General features: G+C 37.6%; 1 protein-coding gene across 7 annotated transcripts in view; it reads right to left on the minus strand.

The window, feature by feature from the left end:
- Positions 1–3,382: 3,382 nt before the first annotated feature.
- The window catches only part of STS (steroid sulfatase), a 175,150-nt gene continuing 154,090 nt past the window's right edge, over positions 3,383–24,442 (minus strand). For all 7 annotated transcript variants that reach the window (XM_070750855.1, XM_070750853.1, XM_070750851.1 and 4 more), the window contains one exon: positions 3,383–5,733. In XM_070750855.1, the coding sequence (XP_070606956.1) occupies positions 5,381–5,733 (353 nt within the window). In that variant the 3' untranslated portion in view covers positions 3,383–5,380. The remainder of the gene's footprint in view (positions 5,734–24,442) is intronic.

Genomic DNA, 24,442 nt, shown 5'->3' on the forward strand with positions numbered 1-24,442 from the left:
AACTAATCAATGCAAGAAGCATAATCAACAAATTATCTGAATTCCTCATCCTACTTGACACAAACACATTTGACTTAATATTTGTTTGTGAAACATGGCTGAACTCTTCATACCCTGACTCCATCATCACACAAAGTAACTACCTGGTCTTCCGGTCTGACCGCGACTCCCGCAGAGGGGGTGGTGTAGCCATATTCTACAAAAGCTCACTCAACCTAAAAAACATTCAAGTTACACAAGATCTCATTCTCCCTGAAAGCCTAGTTTGCGACATTTCCCTCAACACTACACTCCGTTTCCTTCTGTGCTACAGAGCTCCAAACTACAACATTACCCATGCAACTAAACTAACCTCCCTCCTACCCTGGGCAACCTCCTGCCCCCATCCCATTATCTTCCTTGGTGACCTCAACCTACTACATATCAACTGGTCACTAAACGAATGCTCCACTGAACCTATACATAGAGCCATCTATAACGTCGTCACCAGCCTAGAACTAGAACAATTAGTATCAAACAACACCAGACTCAACAACTGTCTCGATCTCATATTCTGCAACAGCAAAAGTGCTATCTATGGACTGCACATAAAAGAACCCTTCTCCAACAGCGGCCACAGCACGATCAACTTCAACCTCAACCTACATAATCTAAACACTCACCTGAAGTATGCAGTGCCTAAGTACAATTTCATGAAAGCCAACTATGAACTCTCATTTATTAATTGGCAATCCTTGTTCTCTAACTGCATCACCATTGATGACCTCTACAACACGTTCTTACACCAAATTAATAGACTTATAGATCTGCATGTTCCACTCACCTCTCCTAGAAGAAAACGAAAAAATAATGTACCAGTCTCGATAAAGAAACTACAAACCAAAAAAAGATCCCTCTGGTGTAGAAACAAAAAAGGCCCAGTAACCAACTTTAAAAGCCGCTACAGAAGCATATGCCAACAAATAAAAGTAGAATGTCTCAACTATCACAGTGAACAAGAGGAAAACCTCCTACGCACCAAATCTAACCGTGCCTTCTACAACTTCATCAACAACAAACTTAACGACTCCAGACCTATTCCACCTCTCGTAGGACCCAACAACAAAGAATACCACGATGACCCATCCAAAGCTAACCTCTTCAACTCCTTTTTTGGCTCCATTTTTGTTAACAGTAATGGCTCATCCCCCCTCTTCGCAAATCGCATTCCAAACTCATTAAAAAACCTAACCCAAATCACCTTCACTATAGACTACGTTGAAAAAGCAATCCATGACCTCAAACCTTCCCTATCTGTCGGACCAGACAGTCTTTGTGCATACTTCCTAAGAAAACTTTCTTCTGCCATAGCTGAACCCCTAAACATTATCTTCCAAAAATCCTTCAGGACCAGCACTCTCCCCAAGCTGTGGTCAAAAGCAGTAGTCATCCCCATTTTCAAAAAAGGAGACCCATCACTAGTTGACAACTACAGACCAATATCACTATGCTGCGTCCCTTGTAAAATCATGGAATCAATTATAAATCGATAAATCACCCTTTACGTAGAATCTAATAACCTACTATCAAAAAAACTATTTGGATTCAGAAAGAAACTATCCTGCAACCTACAACTACTTCACTGCAAAAACATCTGGACTACCCACCTTGACCAAGGAAAATCCATTGATGCAATTTATATCGACTTCTGCAAAGCCTTTGACTCAGTGGTTCACGACAAACTTCTCCTAAAACTCAAATCCTATGGCATCTCAGGACTCCTCCACAACTGGATTACTGCATTCCTGTCAAACAGGCAACAAGTTGTCAAAATCGGAAGCGCCATTTCCACCCCAGTCCCTGTCAAAAGTGGCGTTCCCCAAGGCAGCGTACTAGGTCCTACTCTTTTCATCCTATACATCAATGATCTCTGTGATAATATTGCAAGCAACTGTGTGCTTTTTGCCGACGATGTGAAACTTTTCAACACCACTGACAACACACTCACTCTCCAAAAAGACCTTGACTTTGTTTCAGATTGCTCTAACACCTGGCAACTTCAAATATCAACCAACAAATGCTCTACCCTCCACATCGGCAAAAAGAATCCAAACCTCACATATGAACTGAATAAACAAATTCTCGCAGCAAACCCACACTCATTAAAAGACCTTGGAATACTAATATCAAACGACCTAAGTGCTAAAGCCCACTGCAACAATATCGCCAAAAAGGCTTCCAGAGTTGTTAACCTGATCCTACGTAGCTTCTGCTCTGGCAATCTCACACTACTGACTAGAGCCTACAAAACCTATGCCAGACCCATTCTTGAATACAGCTCATCTGTCTGGAACCCACACCACATCTCAGACATCAACACTATCGAAAACGTCCAAAGATATTTCACCAGAAGAGCCCTTCACTCCTCCACTCAAAACAGAATACCCTACGAAAATAGACTAACTATCCTGGGTCTAGAAAGCTTAGAACTGCGGCGCCTAAAACACGATTTAAGTATTGCCCACAAGATCATATGCTGCAACGTCCTTCTGGTCAACGACGACTTCAGCTTCAACCGCAACAACACAAGAGCACTGAACAGATTCAAACTTAATATTAACCGCTCCAAACTTGACTGTAAAAAATATGACTTTAACAATCGAGTTGTCGAAGCGTGGAACTCATTACCGGATTCAATAGTGTCAACTCCCAACCTCCAACATTTCTCCCTTAGACTCTCCACGATTGACCTCTCCAGGTTCCTTAGAGGCCAGTAAGGGGCATATATAAGTGCACTGATGTGCCTATCGTCCCCTGTCCAATTGTCTTCCCTTATCTTATATATCATACATATTCTCTCCTTATCTCTCTCTCTCTCTCTCTCTAAATATCTATATATCTATATATCTATATCTATCTATATCTATATCTATATCTATATCTATATCTATATCTATATCTTTCTATCTATCTATCTATCTATCTATCTATCTATCTATCTATCTATCTATCTATCTATCTATATATCATATATATTTTCTCCTTATCTCTTATATCATATATATTCTCTCCCTCCCATCTACTTCTCTTCTTTTTTCCTTTCTATCTTTATATACATTGCTTAATGTCTATTCTCTTCCATGTGTATTAAATATTGGACAAAGAATAAATAAAATAAATAAATAAATAAATAAAATAAAAGAGCCAGGTTTTCAGGTCCTTGAGGGTGGGTCAAGCCTTATCCTGGGGGCAGCATGTTCCAGAGGGTTGATAATATAGCAGATACTCTTCCTTGGAACCCTCACACAATCAGAGTTTTCCTGATTCCACAGCTAATCCAACAATCTCAATCTATAAAATGTTGATTTTTTTCAATTTGAATAATAATTGTTGACATACGTAGTCTTATTTAATCTTTTCTATTTTACAATTTTTTAATAATACTTTTTCAATGATACAGATATAGTTTACAGACATAATTACGGTTTTGTAGATTACATAAATCCCATTAAAATTCAGAATAATCTTACTAAGATTGCATGCAAGCATTCTAAGAATACCAAGAAACTATAAATATGACCCATTTTTTAAAAAATGATTTACATGTAAGAGTTAAAAAGTTAGGAAGACTGAAAACAATTAGATTTTTAAGGCTAATGTACAATACTTAATACTTTAGCATGTCTCATGCTACAGCATATAATGACTCAATAATGTAACACTGTTAAATTAATTAGCATTAATACAGTAGTCACAAATACATTAATTGTCATCCTATGTTCATACTTTTCCTCCCATGAAAACAATAGAAGTGCTTGAATGAGGACAATATTGTTTTTGCATTTAATAGATGTGTATGGAGAATTCTGTCTTTAATTTTGGACACAAAATTATCTTGCCCCAGCTCATATAAATATTTAAAACATTTCTGCAAGAGGAAGATATTATTGAAAATAATACAGTAGAAATAAACAATTTCCATCAGTTTAAGGACCATGCAAAGCTTTTTGTAGCATATAAAGATCCACCTTCCAAAACACTGGGGTGAGAGTTGTTTTCTGAGTATACTTTAGGTGTTTTAAAGAGTTGGGGTGACTTAGAACTATCAATCAGTCATTTATCACTTGAACTGCATAACAAATGTCCAACAAAATGAAAAACAGTTAAATCTTACTTTGGAATCTTAGAGGAGACAGAAGGAATCTGAAGGCCTGAACTTTCTGTTTGTGGTAAACCTGTCTATTTGGATAATGCAATCTGTGAAGCAGAACATGCAAATGAGCTTTGAAGCAAAGCATTATGGACAGCTCTTTCACCTATGTAGGAACTGAACCTCTTCTTGCAACTTCGTTCTATTAAGGTTGACATATCTTAGATATGTCAAATCAATGTCAAGATTCCTAGGTGATTGCACCTACATAGGGTCCATCCCTGCTAATATTTATATTTAGAGTAGGCTAAAATATCAAAATTTTGTGGCATGGCTTTATTATCTATTGATATAAAGAGCCCCTGGCTTTTCAAATGTCACTAACTACAATTTCTATTCCTATTCATTGCCTCTGCTGGCTGAACTCACATGCATTTCCAGGACTACACTTTCCCCAATTTTGAATTAATATGTAAATAATTGGTCATTTAACTCTTTAGTATGCATCCAGAAGCTATATTGCTCTAAAAGGGCAGGAAGAATTCATAGCCTATGCTTAAATAAAACTGCACCTATAAACCCCATTCAGCGTTCAAATAATATACCATGCTGTATTTAGTGGAACCCAGATTTATGCCACTGGGTACAGTAATATGTGAGGCCCTAACCAAACCTAAATTTGATGATAGTTTAATTACTACTAAATTTAACAATTTAGCCATCAATTATAATTCATTGCATAATCAGCCAGATGTTCAGACTGGATTTGGCATTTTTATCCATCTATTGAGTTCTTCCCTAAGATCTGGGATAGACAGATGTTGGTGTTTGATAGTTGATGGTGTGATGAACCAAAAAAACGAGCCAGCATATTATCCCACCATGCTACACTGGAGAAAATATTACATTAGAAATATAACATATTTCATATGCACTGTGGGTAAAGGAGACAGCCTGGTTGTATTAGAAGTCAGGCCTCCTTGTTCCAGAGCTGTTCATTTTACTCCGAAAAATTACTCTGTGTATGCTGGCAAAACTGTAGTCTCATCATCACCCACTTTTGCTGGAGCTTCAAGAATAAGTGAATCCACTTTAACCCAGTTCCAGTAACTCTTACATTATTATTAAATACAATTAATGCAAATATTAAGGAAATATGATTACAATGTGTTTTTGTTTATTCCTAAAGAACATGAGTTTCTTACCAATTCTCAGTTGATAATATCAGGCTCTACATACAGTTTTGTATCCTCATGACTCATGATTGCAGTAACACCATTGGAGTAAGGAAGAACAGCAAGGCTGAAGCCAGGGCTTCCATAATATATGTCCCAGTGAAAATTGGTTGGGAACAGCACGTATTGATTTGGAATGGTTGTTTACTGCATGGTGAATAGCTTGAAGAATTTCGTGGAAGTGGCTCTCAGTTTCTGGTGTCAGTGGATTGTTTTCTTCTGGGTCCTTCGACAGATCAAAAAGGAGTGGTGGATCATGATATGTGACAAACTGCCCATGGCAGAAGCACACATGATAATCGTGGCAACCATTAGATTCTTTGGGACTGAAATTTGGAGTGAAGTAAAATATCTTCCAAATAGAGTTACCTATAAATATGGAGGAGGAAGACAAAGTTGAAGATATGTTGTGAAGATGTCCTATAATTGTGATAATCAGATTTAAAACACACTCATCTTCCAAGGGTTCAGAATTATTGTTGTTTTTTTACAATAAACTAGATATAATATATTTAAAATTATTAATTCAAAAGACAAATTCCAGATATTGGAAACATAATTCCATCTTCCATCAGTACTTTAAACCTCAAGGATGTCATTCAACATTATAATGACACTTTATTAAAAAGAGTAACTGTATGACAATAGCACATATACTAATATTCCATTATACCTAACACATGATAAGAACAGTTTGGTATAAGTAAGCCTTGTGTCTTAACTTACACTAAAATGGCCCTTTTATCTTGATAATACAATTTTGTATATATTTTTCCATTAAACAACTCTTTTCTAGGAATAATGAACACCCCTCCCCCCTGGTGTTTGGAAACCATGAGAACGAACAAAGGCTAATTTTTCACAAACATCTATAGCTGCTTTTACTGACTGATGTTATATTAGATTTACTGTAGTTTATTGTATATTATCAACTGTTATAAAAGTTTGACAAATCTTGCTTATCATTATGCAAACCATTATCTTCATCTTTGTATATCATCTGCATATATTGTTTGTTATTTCTGCTCCATGAGTTCCTCAGATTCAGTAGATTGTATTATTAATTGCAAAATTAAACCTTAAAGGAATTAAAATGAGCCTTGATGCATTCCATTTCTCCATTTGATCGCAAAGGAGATAATCCCACTAGTATTTATCCTTGCAGAAGAATTAAAATAATAAATTTGATGCAAGAAATTTCTACAGGAAGGCATTTTTATTTATAATCGTATTCTGAGAACTTTATATGAAAACCTTTTTTCTTCATCTAATGATCTATTTATAAAACATCTATTTCATTTTTATTGGAATATCATGCACATATATCTACTAAAGAATCTAATATTATTGAAGGGTTGACATCTTCTCAAAAAGACAGACCATGTTGTATAAATTATTGAAGGAAAGCCTATTTGTAGCCTTCATGTCAAAGTGATTGTTACAATCAACATCAATAAAACAGTAGCTCACACAATCCATAGGGTCTTTTCTGCTTTAATATACAGGTGAAACTTGAAAATTTAGAATATCATGCAAAAGTTCAATTATTTCAGTAATGTAACTTAAAAGGCGAAATGTAACATATGAGAGAGACTCATAACATGCAAGGCAAGATAATTTGAGTTGTGATTTGTCATAATTGTGATAATTATGGGGTACAGATCATGAAAATCAAATCCGCCATCTCAGAAAATTAGAATATTCCATGCTATCAATAAAATAAGGATTGTACATAGAACAACATTGGATATCTCAAAAGTAAAAGCCTGCATATACACTCAGAACTTGGTTTGGGGCCTTTCTTCAGCAATTACTAGCTCAATGTGGCATAGAAACATAGAAGTCTGACGGCAGAAAAAGACCTCATGGTCCATCTAGTCTGCCCTTATACTATTTCCTGTATTTTATCTTACAATGGATATATGGTTATCCCAGGCATGTTTAAATTCGGTTACTGTAGATTTACCAACCATGTCTGCTGGAAGTTTGTTCCGAGGATCTACTACTCTTTCAGTAAAATAATATTTTCTCATGTTGCCTTTGATCTTTCCCCCAACTAACTTCAGATTGTGTCCCCTTGTTCTTTTGTTCACTTTCCTATTAAAAACACTTCCCTCCTGAACCCTATTTAACCCTTTAACATATTTAAATGTTTCGATCATGTCCCCCCTTTTCCTTCTGTCTTCCAGACTATACAGATTGAGTTCATTAAGTCTTTCCTGATACGTTTTATACTTAAGACCTTCCACCATTCTTGTAGCCCGTCTTTGGACCCGTTCAATTTTGTCAATATCTTTTTGTAGGTGAGGTCTCCAGAACTGAACACAGTACTCCAAATGTGGTCTCACCAGCGCTCTATATAAGGGGATCACAATCTCCCTCTTCCTGCTTGTTATACCTCTAGCTATGCAGCCAAGCATCCTACTTGCTTTTCCTACCACCCGACCACACTGCTCACCCATTCTGAGACTGTCAGAAATCACTACCCCTAAATCCTTCTCTTCTGAGGCTTTTGCTAACACAGAACTGCCAATGCAATACTCAGATTGAGGATTCCTTTTCCCCAAGTGCATTATTTTACATTTGGAAACATTAAACTGCAGTTTCCATTGCTTTGACCATTTATCTAGTAAAGCTAAATCATTTACCATATTACAGACCCCTCCAGGAATACAACCCTATTGCACACTTTAGAGTCATCGGCAAATAGGCAAACCTTCCCTACCAGACCTTCCCCTATGTCACTCACAAACATATTAAAAAGAATAGGACCCAGAACAGACCCTTGTGGCACACCGCTTGTAACCTGGCTCTGCTCAGAATACTCGCCATTAACAATAACTCTCTGATGTCTATGCTTCAGCCAGCTTGAAATCCACTGAACTATCCAGGGATTAAGTCCAATCTTCACTAATTTATCTATCAGCTCTTTATGTGGAACCGTATCAAAGGCTTTGCTGAAGTCCAGATAGGCAATATCCATGGCACCACCTTGATCCAACACCTTTGTGACATAGTCAAAGAAATCAATGAGATTAATCTGACATGATTTGCCTTCAGTAAAGCCATGCTGATTTGGGTCCAATAAGTTATTGTTTTTTAGGTGCTGGTTTATCCTCTTTTTGAGTAGAGTCTCCATCATTTTAACTACAACTGATGTCAAGCTAACTGGCCTGTAGTTACCAGCTTCTTCTCTACTGCCCTTCTTGTGGATAGGCACAACACTGGCCATTCTCCAATCCTCAGGAACATCTCCTGTTAACAGGGATTGGTTAAACAAATCAGTCAGGGGGGTAGCAATGACAAATCTGAGTTCTTTAAGAACTCTGGGGTGGATGCCATCTGGACCCATTGCCTTATTTATCTTTAATCGTTCAAGGTCTTCTAAGACATCGGCTTCTAAGATCACTGGAGCTGAATCCGTACAGTTGGAAGCAATGCTATATCCCTCTATAGTATTATTTTGTAAGGTGTCTTTTGAGAAAACTGAACAGAAGTAGCTATTGAAATGGTCAGCGATTTCCTTATTCCCATCAATGCATGTATTATTCCCAGTACTAAGCTTTGTGATGCTGCAGTTTTTCTTCTTCCTATCACTAATATATCTGAAGAAGGTTTTATCCTCCTTCTTTACAGATTTTGCAATTTCTTCCTTTTGAGGCTTTAGCAGCATATATTATCTGTTTCGCCTCCTTCTGTCTCATTTTATACACCTCTCTATCAGCTATACTTCCAGACTCTTTATACCTCCTATAGGCAGCCTTTTTTTCATTGACTATAGCCCTTACATCATTGCTAAACCATAGCGGTTTCTTCTTCCTTTTACCTTTAGTTATTTGCTTTACATAAAGTCTTGTGGCTTTTAAGATGTCCTTTTTTAATACAGTCCACTGGGTGCTCGCTCCTGCCATTTTATCCCTCACCTTTAATTCATTATTTAAATATTCCCCCATTGCATTAAAATTTGTTTTTCTGAAATCCAATACTTTGGTTGCAGTATAGGATTGCTCACAATCAGGTTTTACATCAAACCACAAACATAGATGGTCACTGCAACCTAAATTTTCTCCCACCTTGACCTCTGAAACCCAATTCCCATTTGTAAAAACTAAATCTAGAATATTCTCCCCTCTAGTTGGTGTCTTAACTAGCTGTGCCAGAGCTGCTCCTGTAAAGGCCTCTACTATATTCTTACTTTTGCATGTAAGGGCACTGGGGATATTCCAGTCAACATCAGGCATGTTGAAATCACCTATAACCACAATATCTCCCTTTACTGCCATTAGGGTAATTTCATCCACCATCTTGTTGTCATGTTCCTCAGATTGCCCTGGAGGCCTATAGATCACCCCAATTCTAATGACAGAACCGTCTTTATTTTGCATGGAAATCCAGAGGGTCTCCAGATCTTTACATGTATTTTGAATTAGTATTGTTTTTAGACTTTCTTTAACATAAATGGCTACTCCACCTCCCCTTCTCTCTATTCTATTCTTCCTATACAGTGTATATCCTGGTATGAATATTTCCCATTTATTAGAATCCTTAAACCATGTCTCAGTTATGGCAACCAGATCCAAATTATCTCTAGATATTATGGCCATTAACTCACAGAGCTTGTTGCTCAAGCTTCGAGCATTCGTGCACATTACCCGAAGAACATTATTTTCATTATTAGTTTGCCCCTTATCATCAACAACTACATCTATTTTATTTACAGCTCCCTTTTGATAAGCTTCCAGAAACTGATTTATTCTCATTGGTCGGGGACAGAAATCACCCACATCAGTTACATCTCTGTCCCCTTTACCTAGTTTAAATGCCTGTCCAAAAAAGTTCTGAATTCCTCACCGAGCACCTGGGTATCTCTGTATGAGGGATGCAAACCATCCCTCTTAAACAACTCCCTATTAGACCACCTACTGACATCATGACTTACATAGCCAAAACCTTCAGCTTTACACCACTGCCTTAACCACACATTAAACTCTCTGATACCAGTTGTTTTATCCTTCTGGCCACAAACCGGTAACACCTCTGAGAAAGTCACTGAATCAGTTATTTTACCCAGCTCCACACTTAGACATTGAAAATCTCTTTTTACTACATTAACATTTCTCTGGGACAAATGATTTGTGCCAAGACGCACCACCACATCAACGTTATTACCTTTACTCACAGCCTTGACAATGTTTGTAATCCACCTCCTGTCACTGCGGGCAGTGGCTCCTGGGAGACACCTCATCACCTTCACCACATCCTTCCTCTGTCCCAAATCAACACCTCTAACAATCGAGTCACCCACAAGAAAATGTGTCCTCTTTTTATTTCTACTAACTGCACTTAGTTTGGTGACACTATGCTCCTCATTTACAACAACTTCTCCTTTGAACATCCCCTCATTCTCCGCCTGAGGGGCCTTGCTAATACCTACAACATCCTTACAATTTAAATCCGCAAGAACATTATAGGAATTGGAGACAGAGAGACCAAAATTTCTATGTTTTTGCTCAACTGCACGTAATCTTCCGGAACCGACAGTTGTCCACACAGCCCTCCTCCTCGGGGGGCGCTGTGGAAGTGGAGGCTGCACACATGGCTGCATTACAGCACGTGGCTGGGACAATCTTTCCACTTCTGCCTGCAAGCTACAAACTAAGGACTGCAATCTAGAGATCTCGCCATATAAACTAGATGTCCTTATGCAAAGAGGGCAGCACCCCAAGTTCCACAAGGTACTACAGAACACAACAGCCAAACAAGTGTTACACTGCACCAAGCCAATCATCTTAACAATGTATTGAAATACAAGTACTTAGCAAGAAAATCAACCCCTATTGCTACCAAACTCTGCTGATTTTGGTTTATAGTTATATAGTTTTCTCTCCTCTTTCTCTGTGTTCTGAAAGTGCAATTTAAAATGGCTTTTCTCACCTTTTTATCCTTCCCAGTCTAGTCCCCTCCTCCTTGAATTCAAAAACACAATCAGCCAATAAGATTTTCCCTTACAGACAGTAATATCCCCTCCTCCTTGAATTCAAAAATACAAACTGTAAAAGAGCACTAGTTTTCTCTCCTCTTTCTCTGTGTTCTGAAAGTGCAATTTAAAATGGCTTTTCTCACCTTTTTATACTTCCCAGTCTAGCCCCCTCCTCCTTGAATTCAAAAATACAAACTGTAAAAGAGCACTAGTTTTCTCTCCTCTTTCTCTGTGTTCTGAAAGTGGCATGGCATGGAAGCTATCAGCCTGTGGCACTGCTGATGTATTATGGAAGACCAGGATGCTTCAATAGCGGCCTTCAGCTCTTCTGCATTGTTTGATCTCTTTTCATGTCTCTCATCTTTCTTTTGGCAATGCTCCATAGATTCTCTATGGGATTCAGATCAGACGAGTTTACTAATCAATCAAGCATAATAACCCTACAGTCATTGAACCAGGTTTTGGTGCTTTTGGAAGTATCAGAAGGTACCAAGTCCTGCTGGAAAATTGAAGTCAGCCTCCCCATAAAACTTGGCTGTGGAAGAAAGCACAGACAGTCCTGGTATTGTGGAAGAAAGCACAGACAGTCCTGTGGAAGAAAGCACAGACAGTCCTGCTGCATTGACCCTGGACTTAATGAAGCACAGTGGATCAACACCAGCAGAGTCTTCGGAGAGGGGCGGCATACAAATCTAATAAATAAATAAATAAATAAATAAATAAATAAATAAATAAATAAATAAATAAATAAATAAATAAATAAATAAATAAATAAATAAATAAATAAATTGAATAGAATGAATAGAATGAATAGAATGAATAGAATGAATGAATGAATGAATGAATGAATGAATGAATGAATGAATGAATAAATAAATAAATGGCTCCCCAAGTCAACACAGATTGTGGAAACTTCATAGTAGACTCAAAGCATCTTGTTATGTGTGCTTCTCCATTCTTCCTCCATACTCTGGGTCTTTGGTTTCAAAACGAGATGCAAAAGTTTCCACAATCTGTATCCCATAATCATCACAATTATACCAATTATGACAAATCACAACTTGCATGATCTTGCTTTGCATGTAATGAGTCTCTCTCATATATTACATTTCACCTTTTAAGATGCATTACTGAAATAAATGAACATTTGCATGATGTTTTAATTTTTTGAGTTTCAGCTGTAAGTACAATATATAGTAAAGATATTTCCTTTCAGTGGATCAGATTCCAAATAGACCGGAAGAAACACTGGCAATCGATAATATAAATATGGGAAATAATGGCTACGCAGGCTTACCAAAAGAGACTAGAAGTACTAGGGCAACTAGACCAAAGTACAGATAACCAAAACTTAGCACAAAATCCATCTAGCAGGGGAATTGAGCTATACTCAATTAACATAAACGGACTGAACGCGCCAAAAAAAAGAAATCAAATTTTAAATAAAATTGCTAAATTAAACTTAGATATTATTGCAATGCAAGAAGTGCATATTAAAAACAAATTTGAACATCTTCTTAATAGAAATAAACTTGGGAACCTGTTTACATCTCTAGCCTCCGAAAAAAAGAGAGGTGTAATTTGTTATATTAATCCCAACATTCAAGCTAAACTGAAATATAAAGATAGAGAAGGTAGAGTTTTGATATTAGAACTACAAAAAGAATCAGAAACAATAACCTTAATTAATATTTACGCCCCAAATGAAGGCCAAGAAAGATTTTATAAAAAACTACTTAATACCATAAAAGAATATGCTACGGACAATATTTGCTTAGTGGGGGATTTTAACGGAATAATCGATAAGGAAATGGACTATAATAATGATAAAAGGAATAAGCACAAGAAAAAAATATTACCCAAAGCCTTTTTTGACTTAATTAAAGAATTAAAACTTAAAGACAGTTGGAGAGACAGAAATCCTAACCTCAAAAAATTCACTTTCTATTCAGATAGGCACCAAACTTGGTCAAGACAGGATATGGTCTGGACCACAATAGAACTCAATACCAAATTTCAATCGGTAGAGATAGAACCCAACCTTATTTCAGACCACAATGCGCTAAAAGTAATATGGAAAGGAAACAAACAATGTCCTAGATGGACGCTTCAAAAATCTATACTTAACCAGGAACGTTTTAAACAGAAGTTACAAACAGAAATGAAATTTTTCTTTAAAGAAAACATTAAAGAACACACTAGCCTTCAAAATGTATGGGATACAGCCAAAGCCGTAACCAGAGGAATAGCTATTTCGTATATGGCCAAAGAACACAAAGTAAAAAAACAGAAATTGATTAAACTTGAAGAAGAATATAGATCTCTAGAAGAAAACCTACAAAAATATCCCCAAAGAAAAGAACTCAAACAAAAATGTCACAAATAAAACACGAGTTAAATTTAATAGATCAACAAAACCTAGCACAACAAATTAAAAGTTGCAGTCAATATAACTTTGAAAATGCCAACAAACCTAGCAAATGGTTAGCTAATAAACTCAAAAAACAAAAAGAAAAGAAACTTATAAACTGCCTCAAGACAACAAATGGGGAAATATGCCATGACCTGGAGAGGAAAAAACAGATTGCTAGGGAATTTTACAGTAAACTCTATGATAACCCTGAAAATATTGCTAACATTGAACATGACCAAAAAATACAAGAAATCTTAGAACAGGCTAATCTCCCTAAAGTACCCCAGGAAATGATAGATACAATAAATAAACCAATTACCGACATAGAATTAAAAGAAGCAATCAAAGGGCAGAAAAACAATAAAGCCCCGGGCCCTGACAGCCTTCCACACGAATTCTATAAAGACCTCCCCAAAGAAATGGAAAAGGCCCTGCTAGAAACTTTAAACGAAGCCTTAGATAGAGGTATACAGTGGTCCCTCGATTATCGCGAGGGTTCCGTTCCAGGACCCCTCGCGACAGTCGATTATTCGCGAAGTAGCGGCGCGGAAGTAAAAACACCATCTGCGCATGCGTGATCTCTCTTTTTTTAAAAAAAATGGCCGCGCATGCGCAGATGGTGGGACAACGGCAGTTCGGAGGCTGGCAATGTTTACTTTCCATGTCGGCCACCCCCCCCAGCGCCTCCGAGCTCCTCGCCGCTACACCCCGCCCGCCCGATTCGCCCCTCTCCCCGATTTGCCCCGTTTTTTTGCCCTCCCAAGTTGCTAGCTCTCCCCGATTCGCCCCTCTCCCCGATTCGCCCCTCTCCCCGATTCGCCCCGTTTTTTTGCTCTGCCCAACCAAGTTGCTAGCTCTCAGTGAGGAAACTTTAGTTTGTGATTCCAAACTTCATTATTAACCAGGTTTTTTGCTCTGCCCAACCAAGTTGCTAGCTCTCAGTGAGGAAACTTTAGTTTGTGATTCCAAACTTCATTTTTAACAAGGTTTTTTGCTCTGCCCAACCAAGTTGCTAGCTCTCAGTGAGGAAACTTCAGTTTGTGATTCCAAACTTCATTTTTAACCAGGTTTTTTGCTCTGCCCAACCAAGTTGCTAGCTCTCAGTGAGGAAACTTTAGTTTGTGATTCCAAACTTCATTATTAACCAGGTTTTTTGCTCTGCCCAACCAAGTTGCTAGCTCTCAGTGAGGAAACTTTAGTTTGTGATTCCAAACTTCATTATTAACCAGGTTTTTTGCTCTGCCCAACCAAGTTGCTAGCTCTCAGTGAGGAAACTTCAGTTTGTGATTCCAAACTTCATTTTTAACCAGGTTCGTAAAAAGCACTTAAACAATGACAGAATAAAAACCCCCAGTCCTCACCTGTGTTTGAATTTCATTCACTCAGTCATTCATTCATTCTTCTCTATGCCACTCAGTCCCAACACTGTCAACCCACAAATTACCATTTCCCATCCCCTTAATGTACTGTACTGTACCTCTACCTGTACCTGTAACCTGTACTGTACACATTGAATAACACTTAGTCATCCTGATAGAAATAACAAAAATATTTATTTACAGTTTTACATTTTGGGGGGGGGTTAACATAACTAGGATAAATCGGGATCTTCTTCTATCACCATGTCTACAATGGACGCTGCAGGTGATGTTGTGGCAGACCTCTTGGTTTTCGTGACAAACATAGTTATGGGCAGTTGTTGGCGCTTTTTCTTTTCCTTGGCTAACATGGCTCTGTATGGTGCAATGGTGTTGTCAAGGGAGGCCTTAAATTGAAAATATCGAGTCATGTGGGGATCCCAAAGTTCCGCCATGCGTTGGAGATTTGCAGCAGCTTTGTTCATTTCTGCAAGCCGCTCAAGCGTTAGGCCAACATCTTCTTGTTCCTCAGCTTCTTCAGCTCCCTCTTCCTCCTCTTCTTCACTCGCTGACCTGGTCAGCTCCTCCAGATCTCTGTCTGTCAGCGGTAGGCCATGCTCATCAAGCAAACCATTGACTTCCTCTGGTGTCATGTCAACGAAGCCTTCTCCACCCAGTGCCTGTGCCAGCTTCACAGAGTTCTGGACTGCAGCATCTTGAATTTCTTCGGGATCAAATCCCCTGTGAGCATGCACCACTTCTGGCCACAATTTCTTCCAGCAGGCATTCATTGTCTGTGACTTCATATCCATTAAGGCACTCTGAATGTTCATCAGACAAGATGCAATTGTGTACTGACGCCAGTAGGCCTTCAATGTGAAGTTTGCATCAGCATCCATTGCTTCCATGATGCTTGCAAGAGAATTGCGCATGTACAGTGCCTTAAATGCGCGGATAACACCTTGATCCATTGGCTGGATAAGCGATGTGGTGTTTGGTGGCAAGAATTCGACTTGCACCCCATCATGTTCATGTTCCAGGTGATCATGGCCTCCCGCATTGTCCATTAGGAGAAGCACTTTGAAATTGAGTCCTTTGCCAGCCAAATAAACCTGCACCTGTGGGATGAAGCACTGATGAAACCAGTCCCGCATGAGGGGTTTTGTAATCCATGCTTTAGGATTATGCATCCAGTACACTGGCAATGAATTCTTATTTCTGTTCTTGAGGGCTCTTGGATTTCGTGACCTATAGATTAGCCCTGGCTTCAGCAAAAAGCCTGCTGCATTCCCACACATGATCAAAGTCACCCGATCTTTCATGGCCTTAAAGCCAGGGGCTTTGGCTTCATCTTGCATCAAGAAAGTCCTTGAAGGCATCCTCTTCCAGAACAGGCCTGTTTCGTCCATGTTGAACACCTGTTCTGGAAGGTAGCCCCCTTCTGCAATTAGGTCTTTAAACGTGCCCTGGACAAAGTTTTCGGCTGCACCTGTATCTGCTGAGGCAGCTTCTCCGTGCAATGACACACTCTTCAGGCCATAGCGCCGTTGAAATTTCTCAAACCACCCTTTGCTTGCTGTGAATGTGGCTGGGGCTGAGGCTGAAGAAGCAGAAGATGTTGACGGCTGGGGGTCTCCAGGGTCATCAGCGCCTTCATCTACAGAGAATGGAGCCGGGGTGGCGCAGCAGGTAGAGTGCTGTACTGCAGGCCACTGAAGCTGACTGTAGATCTGAAAGTCAGCGGTTCAAATCTCATCACCGGCTCAAGGTTGACTCAGCCTTCCATCCTTCCGAGGTGGGTAAAATGAGGACCCGGATTGTGGGGGCAATAGCCTAGCTCTGTTACAAAGTGCTATTGCTAACATGTTGTGAGCCGCCCTGAGTCTAAGGAGAAGGGCGGCATACAAATCGAATAAATAAATAAATAAATAAATAAATAAATGACAGGAAAGGGAGAGAGAAGTGACTTGAATGAAAGCATACAGTCCTTCCTTCCATTCATCCATCCATCCTTCCTTTCTCTCCCTCCCTCCTTCCTTCCATCCATCCATCCATCCTTCCTTTCTCTCCCTCCCTCCTTCCTTCCATCCATCCATCCATCCTTCCTTTCTCTCCCTCCCTCCTTCCTTCCATCCATCCATCACTCCTTCCTTTCTCTCCCCCCTTCCCTCCCTCCCTCCTTCCTTAAAAAACACTTAAATACACTTATAAAAAACACCAGTCCTTACCTCGGTCTACCCCATCTGCATCTGTGTCTTCAAGACGGTTGTACAATTGCTGCGCCTTGGTTCGGATAGTGTTCGTATCCAAAGCAATGCTCTTTTTTCGGCAGTCTTCTACCCACACAGACAAACCAGCTTCCATCTTCCGTCGTCAGGCATGGGGGAATTGAAACATCTCCCCCTGGGCATGTTTAATTTATATATGGTATGCGTGTGTGTATGTCTGTTAGTATATGGGGTCTTTTAAATCTTTAAACATTTTAAAAATTGTTGGATTATTTATGATTTGTTGTTACATGCTGTGAGCCGCCCCGAGTCTTCGGAGAGGGGCGGCATACAAATCGAATAAATAATAATAATAATAATAATAATAATAGTAATAATAATAATAATAATAATAATCTTCATAAGGCGTTCGTTTCTAGGCATCACTACTCTTTTGGCAGCCTTGTTGAATGATAAGAGAAGTTTGCCTTATCTTCTTCTCATCTTTCTTAATGTATCGCACAGTCGATTCGTTGAGCCCATAATGGCGACCAACCTGTACATTAGAATGTCCCGCTTTCAGCATGTCCAACAGTTCAATCTTTTCCTTGATTGTCAGCATCTTCCGGGTCTTTTTAGCATCGCCGCCTCCACTCCGCATGGAACGTTTAGGTGCCATCTTCAAAGAAGTCTTCACAAACAGATCCAAGAAACAGATCCCAGACACAGATCCAAGAAACAGATCCCAGACACAGATCCCAGACACAGATCCAAGAAACAGATCCCAGACACAGATGCAAAGCACAACAACTCCAAGGCACAGATGGAAGACACAGCTCGAAGGAACGGCTCGAAGGAACGGCTCAAAGAAATGGCTCGAAGGAACGGCTCGAAGGAACGGCTGCAAAAACTTTTGCAAAAGTTGCAAAACTGATTGCAATGGCAAAGCTGATTGGCCGAGATTTCGGCCAACCAGCAATGACGCGTGACGTCATCGGGCGGGAAAAACCAAGCACGTATTTTTTTAAAAAATAATTTTTTTCCCGGAAAATCGCGATGTAGCGTTTGCGATGATCGAGATGGTAACAATTGCTTTAAACATAGCGAAATAGCCCTTTCGCGATGCTCGAGGACGCGAAACTCGAGGGTTCACTGTAATTCCAACATCCTGAACAGAAGCAAACCTAGCGCTAATATTAAAAAAAGATACAGACCCTACAGACATAGCTAATTACTGCCCTATCTCTCTTCTAAACGCCGATTATAAAATTTTTAGCTCCATCCTAGCTAGCAGAATTAAAGGATTCCTAAACCAATTCATACATTCGGATCAAAACGGCTTCCTCCCCAGGAGACAGTTAAAGAATAATATCAGAATAGTATTGGACACCCTGGAATACTACGAAGCCCATAGTGAAAAACAAGTGGCATTAATTTTTCTCGACGCTCAGAAGGCTTTTGATAATGTGTCCTGGAAATTTATATTCAAACAACTTGAATATATGGAATTTGGCCCTAAATTCATAAATGCAATAAAAGCCATCTATACAGACCAATCAGCATATATCATCCTTAATGGAGATATATCGACAAAAATTTCCCTTCACAAAGGAACGAGACAAGGGTGTCCACTGTCCCCACTACTGTTTATCCTAACATTAGAAGTTCTAACCAGAATCGTTAGAAACAAGAAGGATATAAAAGGGCTAAAATGCAAAAATGAAACTTATAAGCTACAAGCTTTCGCGGACGACCTGGTATTTATCATTGAAGAACCTTTAGCATCAGGACCTAAACTACTGGCCGTCCTAGAAGAATATGGCACAGCAGCAGGTCTTAAAATAAACAAAACTAAAACTCAAATTTTAACCAAAAATATGAGAGAACCGCAGAAAGCTATCTTAACAGCCAAACTTGATATCCAAATAGTTAAAAAAATCAAATATCTAGGCATTAATTTGACAAATAAAGTGTCCAGTTTAAAAGAAAATAACTACAATAAACGAATAGATAAAATACAACTCGACTTGTTGAAATGGAAAAATTTACAACTCTCCTTACTTGGGAGGATCGCGGCTATAAAACTTAGCATTTTGCCCAAAATATTGTTCCTATTTCAAACAATCCCAATTCAATTGAAACAGGAATTCTTTATAAAATTGAACAAAATTACTAGTAACTTCATTTGGCAGAACAAGCGTCCTCGAATTCGACTAAAATACCTACAGGATAGAAAAGATGAAGGAGGTCTGGCACTCCCAATTTGGAAAGACTACTATATTGCCGCTTCACTAACTTGGATGAGAGAATGGATGAGCCTAGCTAACACCAGATTACTTAACTTAGAAGGTCACGACCTTCACTTAGGATGGCACTACTATCTTTGGGATGAGAAGCCAAGGACCCATAAATATTTTACTAACCATCTGATTAGGAAATCTTTAATACTTACCTGGAAAAAAATTAAGTTTAAACTTTATAAAGGAATCCCTACATGGTATGCCCCATTAGAAGCATATGTCCATCCTAATTTTCATTAAAAAAACAATATAATAAGGTACAAGGATATATTAAATTCCAACGGGGAAATTAGATCAAGAATAGAATTGGAAAATTTAGGTCAAAAAATGGAGAGGTGGGAATACTTACAGATACAAACTACATTTAACAAGGACAAAAGTAACCCTGGAATAATCAAAAATGCCCCGTTAGACAAACTATGTACAGAAGCCCAAGAACAATTAATTAAAAAATTCTATTGCTACCTAAACTATAATGAATTGGATAATATTAACACAAAAATCAATGTAAAACAATGGAATATGGATTTCAAAAAAGAAATTAAAGAAGAGGAGTGGCAAACACTCTGGAGCAGAAATTATAAATTGACTATTGCCACATCCTATAAAGAGAATTTAGTTAAAATGTTTTACAGGTGGCATATTACCCCGATTAAATTAACAAAATTAAATAATAAACTTTCACCTTACTGTTGGAAATGTCACCAAGAAATAGGTACCTATTTCCATTTATGGTGGCAATGCTCAAAAGCTAAAACCTATTGGAATAAAATTGGAACTTGGATTGACGAAATACTTAAAATAACAATAGAAAAAACCCCTGAATGTTTTCTTTTGGGCATTATTAGACAAAAATTACCTAAACCCCAAATACAATTAATTGTCCACTTAACAACAGCAGCCAGATTAACCTTTGCGCAGTGGTGGAAGAATGAGGAGATACCTCCGAATGATGCAATAATAAAAAAAATTACATACTGCGCAGAGATGACGAAATTAGCTATAATAGTAAGAAACGAGACAATGGATACATTTAATAACTGTTGGGATCCTTTTTATAATTGGATAGGAAAAAAGAGTGAGAATAACATGCCATAAGAATGATATGTTTGATATAAGCACGACCAGTTACAAATCTGGTATATAACTATTTTATACTTAATATAATATTAAGAGACTTTATATATATATTGACAGTATCTTTACTATTGCTTTCTAAAATCTCTTTAACTTGATTAACTCAACACCTGCACTAACCAATCTTGATAAATAAACCGAACCATGGTAACAAGCTAATGAAATAGGAAACAGTTCTCGTTCTCAGTACAGCTCCCCCGGACATTCGTCAACCTTTTACCCTTTCTATCTTTTCTACGTTCTCTGTTCTTTCTATCTTCTTCCCTCTTTCTCTCTCCCCTCTCCCTATCTACTTTTTCCCCTCCCCTTTCCTAGCTCACAATTTGTATATTGTCAATCGACACGCCATTCGATCGTTCTCGACTGTTACGATCATTGTTTTATGTTTTGTATATTATGTTATATTTTCTATTATTTGTATAATAAAAATAAAATAAAATAAAAATATTTCTTTTACATGTCTAACAAAGTAGACACAAAACTTCCTTTCAATTTTAAATAACTACATTTGTTTTAAAAATGTAGAGTTATTTAAAAATTGAAAGGAAGTTTTGTTATTAAAATTAAAAATTATAGTGCAGCTAAATCATTTGAATGGACAACTGAAATTTTTGGAAGATTTATTCCATTTTTTAAAAAGTATTCATCTGAACTAGAAGAGCTCCAAGGTCCCCTCCAACTCAGTTATTCTATTCAATGGAATAGCAACAACAACAGTAGTATTATTTATCCTGCATGTTTCACCTTAAATCCCTTAATTCAGGTATAATTCAACCAGGGATCTTTTTAAAAAAATATTTTTTTTCTCTGTGTTTCTTCTTTATCTTTATCTTCATCTTCAATTAATTCTCATAACAATATCAGAAACTCAAATGAACATGTAAAGTTAAAATCATTCTCTATATGTCTACCATTTAATTTGATTGCAGTAAAAATCCCCACACGAAGAGCTCTAATTAATTTCTTATTCAAAGCCAGGCTCCTCAGATTTTCCATATATATTTTTCCCCCAGTATTTAAAGCTCAGGGACAAAATCTTCATTTTACTATAAATCTTGGTAGCTCTATTCTTGATAAAATTCAACCTCCCATTGTAAAGGATATTTCCCTGCCACTTTAATTCTATTCTATAATACATGATCTAAGATTTGTGTGCTGTTAGACCAAAAAGGCTATTACCAACATTCTATATTGTTTTACCATTCTGAAGAAGTTCCCCAGGCTATTGAGCACAAAAACTAACCATATAAAAAGCTAAGTGCTCTCCATATCAAAGATTTGTTAGAAAAGTAGCAGGGTCAGAGAATGACCTTGATACTGTGGTGAAGGGAAAACCCAGGAACCACTGAATGTCTAGCTGTCTTGGCATCTATAAAATTGATCACGTTAGCTGGCAGTATCAAGAATATAATATTCAACATCTCAAGGGCAACATATCAAGTTTGACTAGTATCTTTATTTATAACTGAACTGTACAATTTAATCTATAAAATCAGACACCACCAGTCCTCGGTTATTGATTCCTCTAAATTGTTTTATTAGTGGAGAGGATATAGAGTTCTGGTACTATGAAAAGAAGGGGGATATGATTCCCAAGGCAGTCCTTCCTGAACATTTAAGGCACTTTTGGCCCCATAAATGCAGTTAGCTCCTTTGCTACTGCTTTCAAGAAGGCAGTTAAAACAGGGTGTTGAATTTTAGCAATAGCAATAGCATTTAGATTTATATACTGCCCCTTACACTTTACATCACTATCTTGCTGGCTTACAATGTAGAAACATTATTTCCATATTGCCATACTTTTATTTTGGTGGTACTATTGAGATGCATTTTTTTTTATTTTGGAGCCAGTGGTCAACATTTTCTCCTAAATATGCAAATAAATCCTGTCAAAAACAGATGAAATATTAGATCTCACCCATGAATCCATCCAAGAAAAAAAAGCAAAGTATCTAAGCTATCTTCTAATTAGATGGTTTTGGTTTCCTTAATATTCCACTTCTCTATTTCTTTCTGTCCCATCCTGATTCAGACTTCTGCTTTTTAGAAAGTCAAATGACTCACTTGCTTCACACAGAATGGATCTAGAATAAATGGGAGATGCCGAGGAACTGTACTTCAGCATATATCATGTACTGTATTTTCTAAACTGTTTTAACTATACGGATGGATATTAAGAAAGATACTGTAGTTGCTTTAGGAGAAACTGATTTATCAGATTGTACTAAGACTACCTTCTTCAACTTCTGATTTTTTTCTTCTTTAGACTTCATTCTCAAAATTTAGACAATTATGAAGAAGATGTTTTTAAGGATAGTAAAAAAGAAAAATGCAATCTAATCTTTTATCTGCAAATTCAGGAGAAGCAAATTAAGATTAATAGGGATAGGTCTGAGAAGGAAAAAAGGCTTTGGTTCCTTGGTTGTATTATAATTCATCATTGTGTTATTGCAAGCTGCTGCTATAAAGCTTGACAACAGCATAGAACTTTAATGGCTGCATTTCTAATCATTGCAGAAAAGTAAAATGCATTAGTGGAATGACCAATATAATATGCTGTCAGACACAAAGAGCTGTCAGACTTATAATCTGTAAATTTGATAAACTGTTATAAGACTGGTCATTAAAGTGGAGACTGCTCTATCTAGATATCCCAGCTGGTATATAATTTCATTGTTTAAGATCATCACTGTAAGGATTGAATAAATCTTCCAGCAATTTATAATTCTTTTGTTCTGGTAAATTCCTGTAAGAGTGAAGCTTTATTAGGTACCGGAACAGTTAATGCTGTTCTTTAATGAAATCTGCAATCATCAAGGAAGAGTAAAGTTATTTTAATAGTATTTGCAATATGCTAGTCTGCAATAAAAATAAAAACCCTTCTAACTTTCTTTTGAAAAAGAAAAATAAATTCCCAAAGATATTCAGTAATAGCCCTAAAACCAGGCATAGAGTCAATGTCCAGTTATTCCTATCAAAGAGTCACAAAATTAGTGATTGATATACAGTTGGATTGTCCTCATTGTCTAATGAGGAAGAAGACTCTTTTCCAACTATTGATGGATAGTGAGAAGGAGCACTGGGACTGATTGCAACTGGTAGAGTAACTGGTAGAGGTTAGCTGGCAGCAGGAGAAGACAATTGCACCGACTGAACATTTTTATGTGGTTCCTGAACAGCTTTATGATATCTCTTCTGTAAGTACAAAACACATTGTGGTTTTCTTGTTCCCAATCAAACTATGGCAATAATGATACTTCAGAGATCAACAATCCAACAGAAATCAATACAACAAACAGGTATATGAATCCAATGAACAGTTGTTCAGATTATGCTTTAAGTAAAGACATGTAAGGTGAGGCAGGCCTTATTGTCTTCTTGGATGGACTAGCCAAATAATCTGCTGTAGAATATTTAGCCAGTACTACATTATGAACAGTTGTACTACATGTTACAAACTTTCTCTGAAACGAGTTTTATTCCCAAGGAGCTCTTTCTATAAGGCAAAGTAGCAGCATTAAATATGATAATTTTTACCTCAGGCCTAGCATATGGATTCCATTGGTAATACAATTGGCATGCATTTTATTAAAATATAATTTAATTTGTTCAATATGCCACTTTCCTGAGATAGATGGAAGATCACCAGCCATCAAATAAGTCCAAGATGTGTCAAAATGGAA

This window comes from Erythrolamprus reginae, chromosome 4 (assembly GCF_031021105.1).
Source record: "Erythrolamprus reginae isolate rEryReg1 chromosome 4, rEryReg1.hap1, whole genome shotgun sequence".
Classification (NCBI taxonomy): Eukaryota; Metazoa; Chordata; class Lepidosauria; order Squamata; family Dipsadidae; genus Erythrolamprus; species Erythrolamprus reginae.